We start from the raw sequence: 19,493 nt of genomic DNA on the forward strand, positions 1-19,493 counted from the left end.
GTTTGACGAACTGAGGAAGGAGAAATTTTCAGCGAGCTTTTGAAGTCATTTGAGGCAAGTCTTGTAAAATTCAAACTTATTTAGCCCTATTTTTATGAACTCGTGGTTGGTTGAAACCTAAATCAAACTCCCCAAAGCATGGTCAATTAAGTAGTTCAAAAGCTGAAAGCTCTAGATCACATTAAAACCTCAAATCTTATCTCTCTGCAGGCCAAGCTAGAGTAATATATATATGCATTCTAGCCAGCTATCTGGGTGACAATTTTAGTATAGTAAAGACTTTTTACATGCCTACAATCCAACAGCTAGCTACCGGTATTCTTGCCGTCTCATCTTCATACTTTCAATGCTTCCATTGATATGAGATCCATATTCATGAGATTGACAAAGAGCAATCCAGACAGCTTAAACTGGAACCAAGATCAACCAAATTGGCTACAGGTCTCAGCCATGCCAGCTAAATGGTTCCTTCATATGTATTCCCCTGTCTCAAGCAAATCAGATCAGAAGAAACCTGCAAAATACATGAAAGGTCGAGCACTTCCATATGTCTGTGAAAGACATGCCAACAAAGCCTATTAACTCGAAAGCTGCTGCTTCCTACATGTTCCAACAAAGCCTATTAGACACTGACTGTCTTCAATATTGATACAGATATTGGATAAAGAGTTGACAATGAACAAAGAACACTGTTAACAATTGGTAATGGAAAGATGATCATTCCAAATAATTACTAGATGAACCAAAAATGGAATTCAAAAATTAGCGAGGGCAATAAAATTTGCATATTGTCAATGTTAATAGAACATGAGAATGAAAGCTATATGTCTATGTAAAACTCGGAAGAATAGTGAGATGATAATCCTTCCTATGCTTACAAAGTGAGGTTCTAATCTTAGCTAGTTTGGCATAATAACCCAAGGAAAAAAGTCATGATTGATATTCATGTATTATAATTCAAAACAAATAATCAACGGATTTAGCCTCTAAGTGCTTTCTTTTGAGCAAACTGATTTCTCCTAGTACACTAAGATATTTAGGACAAAAATGGACTAGTAAAAGATAACCTTTTTCAGAAAGAAGCAGCAAAAGAATGCCGCAATTCTATAAATGTCGGCAAGTAGTTTCCTTCTTCCTTGAATTTGTTAAGAGTTAATTGCCAACTTCATTTCAATGGCTACGCTGAAAAAATGCTCATCTAACCTTAGCAGAATAGACTTGTGGCACAATATCTCTATCAAGTGGAATGAAGGACCTTGAAAAACTTCCTTGAGTAACATTTACTATTGGTCTTCACAGATGTCAGATATTTTAAAAGAGTTTCTTGGTAAAAATTCTTAGGTCTACTTATCTTTCTTAGCTAAAGCACAAAAAAAAATGCTACTTGAAAAGCACCTATTTATTGCTTATTTAAGTTAAAATTTTCTAATTTTCTACTATTCAAATAAAAAAAAAAGTTAAAACCCAACAAGGTATTATGGTAAATATATGTTAGTTTACCTTGACAAATTCAACACCTAGCTAGGTTGGACACCCGGAATAATCAACTGTTAGCACAAGTGCATCATGAATCTCTCTTATTTTTGGGTGGAAAGGTATAGTCCATTGTCCAATTCAGAAAGGCATTGCATGATCTAGCGGCAGTGCTTCATTGAACCTTTGAACGAGGACTTAGAAACCCTTGCATGTGAATACATATTCTTGCAGCACATAATCTTTGAATTTCTTCCATCCCACTACATGCTTTGCTTTTGCTTTTGCTTTTGCTTTCCAGATGACTGTTACTGCTATCTTCAACATCTAGCTTCCATCACCAAATCTTCTCTTCTTCTAAACCAAATTACATTTCCAGTAGATAGATAAAGAAAAAAAAATCGAACCAGGCTAACAAAAAGTTTAGTCAAATCATTACCTTCATTTCTGCATTCCGAGCACTACAGAACATAACACTTTCAGTTTTTCTACGTGGTGTTTGAGAAGCCTCCATCAATGCTAGTGCAAATTAATGAGCAAAATAACTATAATTGATGACCATCTTCATCTGCGAAACTTGCCTGCCGAGTGACAGTAATTTCTTCCTTTTGACATTCTCACAAAAACGACAGGGAACCATGTTCTTCTTTTTCCAACAAGATGATGTCTGCTTCCTAAATAGATTCAGGAAAAAAAACATCACCATGTTACATTACAGTAATATTAAGTGCAAAATTAGCCACGTTGAACCATCAAAACTTATGAAGAATGTATTACAAAAATTTCTAAAGAGCAAAAATTAAGTAGAATTACATCGATTAAGCCATCAAAAACGCACATTACATTCAGAGCATAGCTATTGTATGTGATTGATTTGAAGTTATGGCAACAGCAACAGAAACATAGTAGGCCGTTAAATTTAATCCACTGAGACTACATACCTCTTCATTTACTCTGTCACATATTGCTTTCTAGAAGACTGATCTTCACTCCTTAAGAGAACAATTGTCTACCACATCAACATCCATACATTTTTGCTTGGAAACCACTGCTTTGTACATGTTCCAACATTGCCCATGAGACAATTGTCTAAAATGCTAAAATAGATATTTCTATAAATATTTTATCATGAGCAAGTAAGTCCTTATGCAAGTGATGGAAAAAATCACCAATCTACTAGATAACCAAAAATGAAAGGCTAAAAAACAGAGCATTAACAAACCAAAAGGAAGTAATGGTAGCAAAAGTCAATTGAATTTGCATAAATTGTCCTTGTGATTCTTTCTGAAAAGAAAGTGATGATCAAAGCTAAATGTTTAACTAAATGTTAAAGGAAGAGTAAGATGATAATCTTTCCTCTCTTTCTAAAACGACGTCTTAAACTAGAGTTTGGCAAACTAATCTGAAGAAAAAAATGAAAAATTTATATTCGTGTACTAGCATTCATAAATTCTCTTATTAACTTCTTTTAGCCGACTGATTTCTCCTGACCAACTAAAATCTTTGGGCCAAACAAAATCAGAAAAGAATAACCGTTTTAAAAAAGAAATAGGTAATGGATGTCAATATCTTTTCAGTGTTGGCAAGTTGTTTCCTTCTTCCTTCAGTTCTTAAGAGTAATTTATCAACTTCCATTGAATGAGCATGCTGAAACATGCTCATTTAACCTAACAAGCAGATACTTTGTGATAGAGTACCTGTAATTAGGTGAAACCATGTTGGAGAACTTCATGTGAAACATTTAACATTGATTTCCCACCTTCATTAGCCTTCTGAAATGTTACATATTCCAAGTGGCTCCTTAATAATTTTAAATTATTTTTAGATTTGATAGTCTTTCTTAGCTAAAACATAACAAATAGAATGCTACAATAACAAAACCTGTTTATTGATCATTCAAACTGCAATTTTTTTGATTGTGACTATATATCTTGAAGTAGACATGTCAAAATAATTTAGTTAAGAACCAAGAAGGTATTTAGGGTACGTTATTTTACTAAAACAAATTCAACACTGAGCATGGTACCTGGAATGACTAACTGTTAGCACAGTTGTATAATGAGTCTCTCTTGTTCTTGAGCAGAAAGGTATAACCTATTGTCCAATTTACAAAGGCCTTGCAAGATCTGGCGGGAACCTTTGAACGAGAATGTAGAAATTTTTGCCGCTGCAATTGCAGCACCAAAACTTTGAACTGATTCCATCCAAATGAACGACTGACACTGCAATCGCATGCTTCGTTTATGTCATCCAAACGATCACCAATGCTGTCTACAATGTCTAACTTCTTTCCATCAAATCTTGTCACCTATGGAACTAAAGTATTAACACGTCCAGTTTTCTTCAAGCAAGTCTTGTACCTTGATAGCTCTCCAGTACCAACTACCATGCTCTTCTCTAATTCTTCTCAATCCATACTACTTTCTACAAGCCTGGCACAAGCCACTCTGTTTTCAGCATGCTACAAGGAGAAAAGGTTCAATATTTGATTTATTTTGTTAAATACTTCCAGAAAATAGACAAAAAAAACAAAAAAGAAAAGCCATTGAAACAGGCCAATAGACATGCAGTCAACATTTTTTACCTTCATTTCCACATTCTGAGCAATATATGGCATTCTGGTGGGAAAAATCACAGATAACTACCTTCCATCTTCAAAAACTGACTGATAAGTGAAAATAACTCCTCCCTCTTGACATTCTCATAAGAACAACACGAGAACCTTGGTGTTCTTTGTCCAAAAAGCATGATCTCTACTTCCTAAACAAATTCTGGAAAAAAAAAATCATAATATTATGTCACAATGCTGCTTCAATTATGACATTAAATTGAAACATGAGCCACGGAAAGGTTTGGTCTGGTAACAATTTATCACTCAAAATCCTAAACAGTCAACAAATTAAGCTAAATTCCATTGATTAACCCATAAAGAAAATACACTAGTGCAGATACCACCCGACATTTAGGCACAATTACATGAATCAAACATACTTGCAAAATTGGACCAATTCCCTTGTACTTCTAGTAAGTTGGGTGGAGAAATTTCCAAACCACATACCTCCTCATCTTTCTTCAAAAATGATTGGAAACCACAGCTTAATGTTGCAGTTGGAGAATGTGAAAAGTGCAATAAGATGCTTTAGAGGTTCCAGGCTGACTTTGCCTCGAGCACACTTTTGAGCCTTTCGCAATGTTTTCGGCACTATCACTGCTTGCTGCTTCACTGACACTTGTGGCCTACAATGCCATAATGTTATGGCATCTGAATTTTAAAAATTTTAAAAGATGATAAGAATTTATAGTTTTAGCAGCAGCCTAGTTCCTCTGCAAACAATTTCAACTTGATCGACATTGAGCTAATTTTATGGCAATCATAATGCAGAGTCTTACAGAGAGATAACAGTGAATATTAAGAACATATCCATCTATTAAATGCCAGCGGTAAAAATAAAAATTGTAGTGTTCTCCCCAAATTGCTATTTCATTGGTTTTAATGTTGTTTGGAAATATCAGTGACAAAAAAAATAAGAACATACCCATTGAAGCTGAATGTTTACGCTTGCAATGTTAGTAAATTTCGTGGACAAATAGTCAGTACCAAGTTCACATTTAGTAGTGAATTTTACCATGCTTATTAATCCTTTTGATGGTTTAGAAAAGTAGATGAAATCCACAATTTCATTGTCTTTCAATTTGCTCGTAACTCTACTTTGTTAATGACAAGAATTAGTTTATAAATTGAAAGAGAGAGTAATCTTCACCAGAAGAAGTAGAGGAATACGGATAGAATAAGATGGTGAAGAACAGCAATATCCAATAATGAAAAGCAATTAATCAAAAATTTGCAGTGAAATCTTACCCGATGGCTCAGAAAGATGACTTTTAATCAAATTTCAAGTTTTGGAATATTAGAGATCTTTGGACACTCGGAGCCGCTTTGAGGAGTGCATCTTCGTTTTAATAGTGGACAATAACTAATTTCCAGACGTCTTAATTTGAGGCGTTCCATGGCATCTAAGGAGGGTAAATATTCAAGCTTTGGGCAACCCAACAGAATTAGCTCATCAAGAGACGCAAAATTCCCAAGCCAATCTGGTAAGGCCTCGATTGCTCCGAAGTAACGTAGAGATAGTGATGTGATGGTAGTCAAGCATTGAAGCTGGTGTGGCAGAGATTTCGTGTCACGCATCCCATACAAATACACGTGCCGGAGTGTTGATGAAGATGCTAATCCAGCCCAATCAAATTCGATTACTGAGTAATCTGAGAAGGGACCAATCGACACTTCCCTTAAGCTGGTAAGATAGCCAAATCCACTAGGCATCTCAGCAATCCAGTTGGGACACCCACATAACGAGAAGCTCACGAGAGAAGGGGTTCGTCGCAAATCAAGGGGAAAGGAGACCAGACTGCGGCACTTGAACAATGTCAGCTTTCGGAGAGACGTACAGGACTCGAACATCTCCGCTGGTAATCTTGTTAATTCATCGCACTCATCGATAGTAAATCGCTTAAGAGACTTAAGGAGGCCTCTCTGTCCAAATGAATTTTTAGGATTTGGATGTCCAAATGATTTAATTCTCGAGCAACCCTGTATCTCCAAGTCCTCTAAAGTTTGAAATTGATAAAGATCTTCTGGCAACTCCCGTAAATTCTCACAAAAAGTGACTGTCAATCTCTTAAGACAAGCGGCGCAACTCATTCTTCTTAGTGTTGTTATATTATGGGCAGACATCAATTCTACATGCTGAAGAGTTGGAAAAAGACAGAGTCGTTCAAGCATGGCAGTGGGTAGACTGTGACAGCCATCAATACTCAAGCTGCTCTCTGGTCGTTTCACTAATTTTAGAGACTTGATGCATTGACCACCACGATCCCATAAGTCACCCCTTAAGTCAAGGGACGAGAGATTGGTTATATTGCTCAAAACCTTTTCTGCCACCAAAACATGGCAATTCCTTTTTATTTCCAACACATCAAGACTTGGGAAACGACTTGGAGTTGGAATGGTGGTCAGCTGGGGGCAACCCCAAATATACAACTTTTCCAGCACGGGAAACACATCCATCACATGTACTTCACCTGCGGTTGACATCATTTCGTGTGCGTCCTTCCACTCTTCCAAATTTTTCATGCCTTTAAGCCAGAGAATTTTAAGGGCTGGAAAGAATGTTTGTCTGCTAATAGTGCTTGAACCTCCTGATCCGCCGTCCTCCTCAGCACTTGTACTGTAGAATGAAAGCCCAATGCATGTTGTGTTTTTCAATCTAGTCAGATAGAGGCGCTTGAGGAATGGCAGCTGTCCTAGCGCAGGGAGCTTTCTGCATCTTGTGCACTCCTCCACCCGCAACTCCACCAGTGATGTCAATGTCAAATTCATGAACCATTGTGGAAACTGATCACCCATGAACTTCAAAATTTGTAACTCTTTTAAATTTGGGTGAGGTTGGAGGCCTTCCAACACATCTTCATCACAATTATCACTTTCTCGATCCCTATTGCCCCACTCAAATACCAACCGATACATATTTGGCTTTTTAGATAGGTTCGCTAGTTCAGCATCATCTTTGCCATTTACTAATTCAAGATTTCTGATCTCCAAGGAGCCTCTAAGATCTTGCAAGGTTCCAAGTTCTTGGATACCACGACCTTCCTCTTGACGACCTATGTTAAAGAACTCTAACGTTTGAAGACAAGTCCATCGTCCAATCCCGGATGGCATTTGGATTTCACGTCCTGTATCATCATCATCATCATCATCATCATCATCATCATCATCATCATCATCGCATCCTGTATCATCATCATAGTGAAGATGTCTCATGCTAATCAAATTGCTCATCTCCTTTGGAAAACCGTCTACAAGCATGCCAATTCTCAGTGTTTGCAAACTATAAAGTTTGCAAAGAGATTCTGGCAAAGTTCTAATCCTAGAACCTGAAATGTCAAGTAAGTGTAAATGTATTAGTTTGCCAATGGAGGTCGGCAACGCTTTGACATCTGCTCCAAACAATTTTAGGACATGTAAGTGTTTGAACTTTGATAACATATCATCAGCTATGCCACCCTTCAGAAATAATGTGCGAAGTGATGCTGATGCTTTTTCATTGATTCTTTCGGGTGAGTATACCGCAAGGTAACGGTCCTGATTGCTACCGTTACGATTCAAAATTGATTTTGCAAAATCATGCACAAGGTCATGCATTTTATACCATGTTCCCCACTCATTTTTTACTTCTTCCAATAAGGAAGTTTGCAGCAAAATTCTCAAATACTCATATCCTATTTTCTCCATCATTCTTTCATTTTGGGAATCCGGTTGAAGAAAGCCTTCAGCCATCCAAAGCTCAACTAGTCGATCTTGTTCCAATCTAGTATCTTGGTGGAAAATTGAGCAATATGCAAAACATTTCTTAACCGGTACAGGTGACAGATGATCAAAACTCACCTTAATTATTTGCTCGATCCCACCCTGATCTCCATTCAAGAGACTCTCCTCCAAAATAGATGGCCACTCCTCTTTTCTCTTTTTAGATAACAAACCTCCGATTAACTTTGCTGCCAGAGGTAGACCGTCACATCTTCTTAAAACTTGGTGCCTCATGTCTTCCAATTCTTTTGGTACTTCTTCCCCTAAAGTTGCCCATTTTTTAATGATAGACCAGCAATCATCATTGCAGAGCTTTCCTAGCTCATGGCGAGTAAAATTGATCTGCGGATGTCTAGACAGAATAATTGCCACTTCTTGCAGACGAGTGGTAACAAGACACCAGCTCCCTTTCTTCGCATTGAGTCCCGCCAAAGTGCTGAAAAAGTCATTCAACAATACTTCTTGATCATTCCACAAATCATCAAGAACAAGGAAATATCTTTTTGCCTTGAGTTCATCTTGAATTTTTTGAACTATAACCTCCCTACGATCCCCTTCAACCTTTCCTCCTGTTAACGATTCAAGAATCATTTTGAAGACCTTCTCGATTTTATCTACTTCTTCAGCCACACAAACCCAAATTTTTTTGTCAAAATGTCCAACAATTTGTTCATTTTTGTAAACGGCTTTAGCTAGAGTTGTTTTGCCTAATCCACCCATGCCAGTTATGGGAATAACTGAAATAACACTTTCAGATTCGGTCAACAACTTCTTAACTATTTCTGATTCATCCTCGTCTCTTCCTAGGACATCTCCTCGAACGATAGTAGAGTCGGTCTGTCGGCTTGTTGTGGCTCCAGAAGCAATAGTAGGGAATGCATCTTCAACTTGGTGCTTGTAGGCCAGTCCCAAACCTTCTGCATCCCGATGGATCCTTTGAAGGTTCGTGTTGATCTCCCTGATCATTGAACCCAACCTCCAACGAAAACCAATTTTATTAAAGAATGAAAAGCAGAAGAATACCTTCTTTTTCGTGAGTTGATTTCGATACTTCACCTTCCGACGAAGATTTTCACAGTTGAGCTCGTCCAGCACATTGTCAGCTTTGAAAACCTCTTCTTCCAGCTGCTTGAGCCAAATTTTCACGTCTGAGCTATGCATTTGCTCGTCGGCACCAGCCAAGAAGCCTCGAATCATTTCAGCAGATTTGTTGAGTCTCTCCAGCTCCGTTGGGAATTCACGAACCAGATTAACATGATCAGCGGCAAGGGAAACAACCGACTGCAATGCAACCTGAATAGTAGCACTAACAGCAGTATCAGCCATTTTTTCTCGCTTGGGATTGGAATTAGGATGAAAGTGTTCTGCAATGGTGATGGGGGGATGCTTTCTGCGATGAGACAAGGAAGGATATGGTTCAACTTTGGCAACTAAGGGCAGCAAGGAGGCTAAAACTTGCGGGAATGAAATTTTTCCACACAACTTTTTGCGCTTCCAAATTTTTCCACTTTTTGCAAAGCTACACTCTAAAGAGGAGACTTCCTGGAAGTTGCCAACAATTCGTAGCCACACCTTGTTGCCGACAAGTTGTCACATCTGCAGCATATAGCCAACCTTCAATTTGCAGCTGAGTCAACAAAGGCCTCATTCGGTAAATTCACACCCCACGCAAGGAAGGGTCCATTTATTTGTAGCATACTTCAACGATACTGCACAATCCATCGCCCAAGTTTCAACAGGAAAACAACCTCTCTTATCTACTTTCCTGTTGATAGTAGAAGCGCTCTTTTGGATTTTCAGATAAAACGATAGAATCATCAATGGAGGGTACTGTCAAATGCTCAGCAAATTATGTACCTCTGACGCCCATAAGTTTCTTGGAGCGTTCGGCAATTGTATACAGAGACAGGATTTCAGTAGTGTATGGCGATTTAAAGTTCACTTGGGCAGAAACTCGTGGCAGGTGCGCCAGACTCGCTTCTGCTCTTCACTCCCTCGGAATCTCCCGTCATGATGTTGTAAGTTCCCATTTAATCCTTGAATTTTCTGGGCTTTCTTTGTTATTCACAATTTACCTGCATTTTCTTCTTGTCCAGTTCGTTTTGTTTTCTTTAATTTCTATGCTTCAATTTGTTCTGTAATTAAAAGTCCTTCAATTTGTTCTGTTGTTGGTTAATTATCACGATTGAATTTTTTTTTTTTTGGATTGTAATTTTCTTCTGATTACTTGGTTGTTGGGAGCTAGTTGGAATGTTAAAAATGATTTCTGCCTTTGTTTGGAATGATATCATCTGGGTATTTTTTGTCTCTATCAATCATTGCACGGGTTGTTGAATAGACATGCATTGACATCATTACTATAGATTGATTCCATTTCAATGAGCCCACAAGGGACCAACTGCCCCTTATATATATTTTTTTGGTGGGTCATTTTCATGCCTCAATTCAGTGACTTTGTAGTAGTCGGAGGTTTAATTATGCAATTTATTGCTGTTACCCAACTCTAAATTCTTTCAACCTTTTTCTTTTTTATTTTGTTAAAAAAAAAAAAAGAAAGGTCGCATGGATATGGTGGGGGAAGGGGAATTTGGCACCTAATGGAACCAGATTACTTGAAACCTGTAAAAGACATGCTAACCTATCAAGAAGCTTTTGAGTGTCTGGAGCATTATAGTAAAGATATCACTATGAAATTGCTAACTTATGGAATTGTGCATTTGAGGGTCAATTTTGGTTTCTCAGCAGCCATTTACGACAGAGTTTGTCGAACACTACTTTCCTAGCAAGTACGCTACAAAAATGTTGACCTTTTGTATTTGAATAGGTCTAATCTTGATATCTGAATTTCAGGTGCTTTTTCAAGTTTGAATGTAGCTTCAAGCATCTCTGGTGCTAATATCTGTGTGCTTTAACCATTGGAATGTTTTGGCAAAGTTCTTTGAATCCTGCAGTCTAGCTATGTCTTGCTGTTCAGTTATGGTACAATGATGAGGTTCCTTTCTTGATAAGTATACCAGAAATTCCATCTGCTGGTTAATGATAATTCTGATAGAGGACTTGATGAGCTGGAAGTAATACTTCTGCTGGCTGAAAATATTTCTGCTGGTTTGTGATGAGGCTAAAAGTAAACGTTTTGTTATAGAACATTGAGTGCCTAGAAGATCTTCTAAATCAAGTCTTGTCACATGCTTAAATTTGAAAGTAAGGTTGAGTTTCCTAAGATATAGGTACACTGAATTAGCTAGACCTGAGGGCTTGAGCTTTATGAAAAGTTTGAAACTTTGAATTCAACTTGTCCATGGCCTATTGAATGGACTCCTCCACATTTCTCCCTAAAATATTGTCAAGTTATACACAGAGCTGAAAACATGAACTACCTCAGAACCTTAAAACTTTTCTTTCCTTTCTTAGATTTCCCTGTATTTCATGGATTACAAGTCAAACAGTTTGCGTGCATATGCAACAGAAGACTGTGTTCTCTTGTCTAAACCACCTGATGTGGTGTGTCTAGGGATGGCAACGGGGCGGAGTTGGAGCGGGGGACCCCTCCCCCACCCCCTGCCCCGTTGCCTATTAATTCCCCCCGACCCCCGCCTCCCACTCGCCCCGCTTCGGCACCTGCGGGGTTAATAAAATTGTCGTCGCGGGGTTAATAAAATTTTATTATAGTTAAATTTTAATAAATTATCAAATACTAAAATATCAATACATCATCAAGTTATTATTCATTGTAATTTTACAATTGAAACTCATAAAAACAATCAAACAAAAGTTATTTGAATACAATCCAACATGATGAAATAAATACAACTAAAATAGTCAAGTTTTCACTTTTTGAACAAATACAATCACTGATTTATTATTGTGTTTGTGCTTTTTTTCGAGAAAAAAGTGTTATTCTATTAAGTGTAATTAGAAATTTAGTATAAATGTATTAGTAAATTTAGTATAACTAATTAATAAATTATATTAGTAGACATGTCTAATTATTCATATAATTGATAATATCAATTATATTGCATACATTAATATATATTGTATAATACATCTAACTAATAATATCATTATCATAAGTTTATAACTAATTAAATTACATATTATATATATTTATTTATATATATATACTTTTTTTTTTTGCAGGTGGCGGGGCAGGGGATGGGGCGGGGGCGGGGGGGGGAATTTTTTCCCCTCTCAATATACGTCATGATTCAGCAATGGTGTCGACATTGCTAAAACACTCAGGTGCAAAAGCCATTTTTGTTGATTATCAGTTACTTCATATTGCAGAAGGGGCATTAGGAATTCTACTAAAGACAAGCAGCAAGACGCCTAAATTAGTTGTGATTCCTGACCAAGCTAGCTCATCTTCCAGGGTTAGTGACATGTATTTCAATAATGACAATTTAGAGTACGAATCTTTCTTGGCATCAGGAAGACCAGACTTTGAGGTTATAAGGCCACATGATGAGTGGGATCCTATTGCTTTGAATTACACTTCAGGTACAACATCAAGCCCCAAAGGTGTTGTCTACAGTCACAGAGGAGCCTACCTCAATTCTCTGGCAGCTGCTCTTTTAAACGAAATGCCATCCATGCCTGTTTATTTGTGTACTGTTCTGATGTTCCATTGCAATGGCTGGTGCCTTACTTGGGCCGTTGCAGCACAGGGCGGCACAAATGTTTGTCTAAGAAATGTAACTGCAAAAGGGATTTTTGAGTGCATAGCTAAGCACCAAGTGAGCCACATGGGTGGTGCTGGTGCACCTACAGTATTAAATATGATAATTAATGCACCGTCTGTTGATCGGAGACTGCTTCTAGGAAAAGTGATAGTGATGACAGGCGCTGCCCCCCTCCTCCTCATGTACTTTTTAAGATGGAGGAGCTGGGATTCAATGTTACTCATTCCTATGGCTTGACCGAAACATAGGGTCCTGGAACAGTTTGCACTTGGAAACCTGAGTGGAATTCACTACCACCTGATGCAAAGGCCAAGGTCAAGGCTCGTCAAGGGTTGCACCACCTTGGCATGGAAGAACTCGATATCAAAGATCCAGAAACAATGCAAAGCGTACCACCGGACACAAAAACAAGGGGTGAGGTGATGTTCAGAGGCAACACCATCATGAATGGATACTTTAAGGATAGTAAAGCAACAGCTGATGCTTTTAAAGGTGGATGGTTTCGAAGTGGGGACGTGGGGGTGAGACACCCTGATGGATACATAGAATTAAAAGATCGATCCAAAGACATTATCATCTCAGGAGGGGAGAATATTAGCTCGATTGAGGTGGAATCAGTGATTTATAGCCATCCCGCAGTTCTGGAAGCTGCAGTTGTTGGAAGACCAGATGATTATTGGGGTGAAACACCTTGTGCATTTGTCAAATTGAAGGATGATTGTAATGCAAATGCAGATGAAATTATCAAGTATTGCCGTGATCATTTGCCACATTATATGGCTCCACGAACTGTTGTTTTTGGGGAATTGCCAAAAACTTCAACAGGAAAAATACAAAAATTTGTTCTCCGCCAGAAAGCCAAAGACATGGGAAGTCTTTCAAGGACCAGCAGATTATAGCATTTCCGTCATCTGCAAACTAACAATGTAAACTTCCACCACCTGGTTCTGTTTTTAAGACTGTTGTCACATCACAATTGATCCCTCACCAAGAACTTGATCCTGTTGGCTTTTTGGAGTGAAGGTGGAATATTGAGGATTTGATCCGGTACAAGGAAGTGAAAGGCATTTAATATCTTCTTAATCTATTCCAAGGCGAGATTATAATGAGTTAAATGTCAAGACTTGAGTTGTATTTGATCAACCATATAATGTGCTTTAGTTTAATATGAGATCAGCATTCCATCAGAGGAGAAATTTACGACTGTATTAAGGCAAACTTGTCTAACATAGTTTTGATGCAAGCTTGGGGCATATTAAAGGATTAAATTCGTCAATCAGTCTGAATGAACGAATCTTGTTTATTCTTTGACAACATCTACTACGAAGACTTCAACTAAAAAGTGTTAGTGTTAAAATGAAGTTGTCTCAGGTAATTTAAGATTGGAGACTTGCTGCAGCAGCTTTGCCAATGATTTGCTAGTCAGTAAATCAAGAATCGAGGAGACAATGGTCCAATCACGTCTCAAAGGACTTCAGCTTGTTTGAATTACAAATGACCTAAAACATATAGGAAATTCTTTCAGTTTTACAAGTAGTTATTGAACAAACGTGCAGCGCTCTTCACATTTTCCAGCTAGTTTAGTCGCATATCATGACACAGCAGACAAATATCTGTTTTCTAAATTGATTACCAGTTTTGACAGAAGTTCATAGATATAGGAACCGCTTAACTACAGAGATTGTTCAGCGACTGGAACATATCATATATCATTGTTGAACAACTCAAAAGAAGAAGGGTACAGTAATGTCAAGTTTCATCTATTAAACAACAAAACAAGGCTAACAATTTCATTAGGTTGCGAACTCTTTTAGCTTTTGATTTGAGTGGTTTATATTTCAACTGCTGGAATGCTATTCCTCTGTTGATTGTTGCTCTCTTTTTCTGCTTGCAGTTCCAAAATCTAGTATTGCATACGTTCAATGTGGGTTGGGTTGTTCTCATTTATCTTCAATGGTATGTTCAGATATGTACCATTTTATTCTGTAGTTCAAGTTTTTGCCTCTCTATTTCATTCTGAACCTCCCGTTTCTCCAATTCTTTCTTACGCTCAATCAGCTTTTGTTTCCATGCCTCTGGCTGCATGCTCTGAAGATACCTTTTCAGCTGATTAGCATGGTGTCCTGCATCTTTCGTATCTCTGATTCATGTGAACGGAAGAAAGTGAGGGAAAATCAATGCAGAGTCACTAGTGAAAAGGGTGAAAGCGAAATAACACTGCATCAAATCATTAACAACTAAAGATATCATTCTCTGGATGTGAGGAATGAGTACACACTTTCATTATGCAATCGACCCATCTCATCCTTTCGAGTCATCAAATCGAATGAGAGTATAATAGTTTCATTGTATTTACGCTCACAAACCCTGAGGGACCTGCTGTTATCTTGTATTTCCTTGGTAAAATTGTCAATAAGCCGTGAAGTTATTTGCTTCACTTCACTTCTGCTTCAATATCAGCAATAGTCGTCAAATCTGCCTTCTCTTGAAGATATTCTCCAATTAATTCTGATGAATGATAATCATCAGCACAGGCAACCCATCTATACCACTTATCACCCGGAAGCATGGTTCAAAGTCTCTGCCGAGACCGAGACAACTCGGCTAAGTTGTCACCGGAACGACCCCTCTGATATGATATCGAAATGAGATGACTCCGAGATACTTGATTCACCGAGAACTCGTCTGAAAAGTCTCCGATACGGATAGTCTCGGCCGAATTGGTCTGAGTCAACTCACAAATTTACATTTGACAAATTTTCTTTTGTTAATTTTGTTAATTATTTTTGTTCAGCATATTTTGAATATTATTTACAATTTTTAGAATATTAAATGATTCAAAATTTGCGTCTCACCTTGACCGATATGCCAAGACTGGCGTGGAACGGTCCAGGCCGTGACCGCGACTTTGAACCATGTTTATCACCCGTTATATGCTTCATAGTAATCCCTCCTACCAAGATTCTCTGCTTCAAAACTCTCTTCAAACGCCATTGCCTGAAGACAATCCTGTCTAGTTCTTGTTGAACTCAACTATTGCATACCCTGATAATGTTGCACAGTTCCAGAATGGTTGCACAGTCATTGGATTAAACCCTTTCATAGTCAGATCATTCTTAACCTCAGAGCCACAGCTTCCAACATCTTATCCATTTCTATTGTCATCAGGAACATTTGCAACAAATCCCATCCAAGGATATACAAATTCTGCATTTACATCTGGTGTAGCAATTGAATGCAAATTCATGGTGTAGCACCTACGATTGACCTTACGTGTACCAAAACATTGGCAAAATATAATGCATTTGCTATAGTTTCTGCTATCTAACATGAGAGGATGACAAAAAATTAGCAGCTCAGTCTGAAGAAAAAGGTACAGACCAATGAATACAACCAAAATCCAAAAAGAACAATGTTCTACTTGCTGGGGTTTTAAAAATCCCAATATGAGAAAATCAAGCACATACTTGCATATCACACCAAATAATTAATCGGGAAAAATTTGTACCCAAAATGTGGTTGGGACAAATCTAGGCCGTGGTGGATCATATATAGTAGTATTATTATGGTGGTGGGCTTTATCAATTCTTATTTAGCCTTGTATTTTTGAAAAAACAAAGTTAATCAATGCCAATAAAATTACAAAATAATCTAATACTTTAATCAAAAAAGAAAAGAGGAGAAAAAAAAAACCAAGACCATTGAAAGTTGATATGGAACCGCAAGCATGAGCTGACTCAACTTGCTAAACTCACTTTACCAGGCAAGTTGACTGTGATCCAAAAAAGATTGCCAAACTGATTTTTGTACATAAGTTTACGCAGGCAATGAAGGAGTAAATGATACTTTTCTAACTCCGCTTGAACAAAGTCCATGCCAAGACGCAATTCATTTCCAGTTTGAGTTGATTTATTCTGCACATGGCTTTCAATTGAAAATGATAGAAATCTCGTAAAATGTGGTAACTGGTTTAGGCCAAGAGACACTGGAAATGAAAATGATGCTGCCTTTTCATGTACTTTGATCTTATTCCTTGATCAATTTTAAGTTGGAGCAACTCCCAAGACTCCATGCAAAAACAATAGTATGTGGTGGGGTTGTGCATGCCCATCTGAGGTTGGTTCCCTAAACTTGGGACCAAAAGCTACTTCCATCTCTTCACTTTGTAAAACTTTGATTGGTTTTATTTTGGAAAACTATACCTGAAATTCAACTTCAAGAAATCTGCAGCTGAGTTCAATCGAAGATACTGCAGAAATCTATTCCAATTCCTGATATATTGACTGATATACTATATATACCGACGGAAAGTAAGATCGAAACCATAAATCATGTTCAGCATCTTGCTCAGACCATTTCCTTCTAAATCATGCATCTCTTTTCATGAGATAGTACCTGTTTGCATCTCAAGTTCCTGTCCCAAACTAGCTGATCATCCTAGTCGTAAAGATGTACCTATTGAGAGATTTACAGAATTTACTAGAACAAACACTTAAACATATCCCAAAAAAGGAGTATGGATTAATCAATGTTTGCATGTAGAGTTCAATCGATACACATAGCACCTGTATAATCTTATCTTTGGAACCAGGAAAGGTGAATGTCAGGTTTGACATAATACATGAATTGCAAGATCCTTCACTAAATAAACTTCTGATAGCTTTACTTTTGCCGGCATCGATCAAACAGCTGTGAGGGTCATGATATGAGGGTCGCATCTGTACCACTTGAATTGTGTCATGATTCATGAAACCCTGGTCAGGTTCACAAAGAGACCTTACCCTATCAAAATGTTTTGAATTATGAGAGAATTGCACCAGTCGCGTGAGCAGTCGATATTACGAGGCAGAATCTGTGAGGTTCATTCTCCAGCGGAAAATAATACCGTATGCAGTTCATACGACAGAAATCCAAAGCAGTGCGTATTCTAGTTAACTGACTAAAATTAACACTGTACCTCAGAAGAACCCATTCTTAGTAGTCCCTCTTCATCTCCAAGAAGTATGCCAAAGCAGTGTTTGACCTCCGCAATTCAATCAGATGCAGGTGCCCCTTTGAAGACCGAAAGTGCAGAATCAACCTTTTTTCACTTTCCCATATGTATTGGAGTTGCCGGCATCATTTGAACGCACTCTTTATCCGTATCAAAATGCAAAAAAGGCCCCAACTTGCTAATCCAATGCACAGAATTATTACAGAAAACACCTCTTTTAAGATAATGATCCTCATTGGTTATGTCCAAAGCATTACCAGCTTCTCTCCAGATTTTGGTTTCAGATGAGTAGATAGAGAAGCGATATTGCATTCCGACAATTGAAACACAAACAGCTTTATAGTACTGCGACACGTAAGGATCAAATGCTATAGTCATGGACAATATTCTTGATGCCAGAGGACTCTCAAGATCAGGCAGTTTGATAGATTTATTTGTGGTGGGGTTACAAATGTACTATTCACAACAACAGTACTTCCCACCAGTAAAAACGCATAAACACAGCAAGCCATTGCAAGACCATATTCTGTGTATGTCAGGATTTGCACCAATAAAATTCAACGAGCGCAATGGATATGCTTTTTTGTAACCTTCAAGGTAAATGAAGGCACTTCTGGGATTACGAGGCTCAGACAAATGATAGAAAAGGAAGCCAGCAACGAAATACATGCCAGGGTTGCCTCGGAAATGTAGATAGCCAAATGCCGGATGGGAGATGATAGAGAGCCATTGTTTGGATACACATTTGAAAGTGAGTAGAACATCGACTGGCAGCTTCAGTAATACTTCCTCCAAAACTTGGTCAATGTCGGGGATTGACATGGACTGTGCACTTGTCTTCAGCAAGTCAAAGAAAATCTTAGTGCTTTCAGCTGACAACATTGTCAAGATAGAAGTCCTGAGTTAAGGAAATCAAATCTGGATTGAATCCATGCAAAACAAAATTAATACGGGCAGAAGCTTTCTTGGCAAAATCAATGTATCAAAAGACGTTTTCTTTTTCCAATTCCTCTATGACTGGTTAGAAAAACTACTCATTGGATGACACATTACACAATGATTTACAGCAACAGCTAAAATGTCATTCTCACACAGAATATTCTGACATAGCAACGTCTAGATTCTCAGGGTAAGTATTTGAAACCATAAAGGAGCTTCAAACAAAATAGAAAGAGTTAAAATACTTAGCTTGCTTCGGCAAAATAAGATTCACATGCTAAGTCACGTAGATTGAAAAACAGACAAAAAAAAAAAAGGAATTGGATTCTGATAAAGGTATAGCTGGGAACAACCCCGGAGATAGAAAATTCTATGGAGAGAGAAAGGAACAAGCTCAGAAAGAGAGAATTCTGATGTTAGCACGCATGTCAACCATCTGTCCTTTATTTCTGCAAGCGTGAAATATTCACTGATACTAACTGAATAGAAAATTCTATAGAGATTATTACCTCTTTGTTTCCAATTACATGATTGGACTTGATAGGTTCATTCAAGATAATAGATGGTGAGTGTTTAAAAAAATTTTGCAGAAATAACATTACATTGCCCAAGTGCATCCTATTGTGTGGTTATGTTTCTGCATCTCTTCCATATTTCTGCATTTCTCTATGTTTTACCTTAATCTATTAAAAAGGAAAAAAACAAAAAGAGCGAGAGCCTAGATAGCATTTCTCTATATGATAGCAACTCTATGGCTGAACTACCCTTGATCTTTGATTTGTTGCCTGAACTGTTACTGATGCATGACCTATTACCTAATCTATCCACTAACGCATGGTATCACCACTCTGTCAGTTTCTCATCCCATCTTCATTAGGCCCAAACAATAAAAAGGTTAATAATGAGAGAACACAATAGTTCAGTTGAAGAATAGCTTCTATGATCAGGAAACCAAAGAGAGCTGAAATTTGATTTGACATAACATATTGAAAATTCTCTAGCAGCTAACAAAAGCCCAAACTCAACCATAACCCCT

At 37.8% G+C, this 19,493-nt stretch overlaps 2 protein-coding genes and 1 pseudogene across 8 annotated transcripts; 1 reads left to right on the forward strand and 2 right to left on the reverse strand.

Annotated features, from left to right (window-relative positions):
* Positions 1-151: 151 nt before the first annotated feature.
* LOC113698946 (putative disease resistance protein RGA4) lies at positions 152-9,419 on the reverse strand. 7 transcript variants are annotated; one of them, XM_072045071.1, is made up of 8 exons: positions 5,333-9,418; positions 4,532-4,710; positions 4,058-4,244; positions 3,500-3,934; positions 2,415-2,521; positions 1,913-2,147; positions 1,501-1,830; positions 152-600 (listed from the first exon to the last, which is right to left on the reverse strand). In XM_072045071.1, exon 1 carries the CDS (start codon positions 9,167-9,169, stop codon positions 5,360-5,362), a length of 3,810 nt encoding a protein of 1,269 aa, XP_071901172.1. In that variant the 5' UTR covers positions 9,170-9,418; the 3' UTR covers positions 152-600; positions 1,501-1,830; positions 1,913-2,147; positions 2,415-2,521; positions 3,500-3,934; positions 4,058-4,244; positions 4,532-4,710; positions 5,333-5,359. The 7 variants fall into 7 exon arrangements, with proteins under 7 accessions (XP_071901172.1, XP_071901206.1, XP_071901307.1 ...); XM_072045105.1 differs by having other exon boundaries at positions 1,501-1,827; positions 4,532-4,735; XM_072045206.1 differs by having other exon boundaries at positions 152-514; positions 4,532-4,735.
* A 153-nt stretch (positions 9,420-9,572) lies between these two features.
* LOC113698872 (butanoate--CoA ligase AAE1-like) lies at positions 9,573-13,721 on the forward strand (annotated as a pseudogene).
* A 1,949-nt stretch (positions 13,722-15,670) lies between these two features.
* On the reverse strand, positions 15,671-18,400 carry LOC140038328 (F-box protein At5g07610-like). Its single transcript, XM_072083633.1, has 2 exons — positions 17,994-18,400; positions 15,671-15,782 (listed from the first exon to the last, which is right to left on the reverse strand). Exons 1-2 carry the CDS (start codon positions 18,398-18,400, stop codon positions 15,671-15,673), a joined length of 519 nt encoding a protein of 172 aa, XP_071939734.1.
* Between the last annotated feature and the right edge of the window lie 1,093 nt (positions 18,401-19,493).

Source organism: Coffea arabica, chromosome 1c, assembly GCF_036785885.1.
Source record: "Coffea arabica cultivar ET-39 chromosome 1c, Coffea Arabica ET-39 HiFi, whole genome shotgun sequence".
NCBI classification, from domain to species: domain Eukaryota; kingdom Viridiplantae; phylum Streptophyta; class Magnoliopsida; order Gentianales; family Rubiaceae; genus Coffea; species Coffea arabica.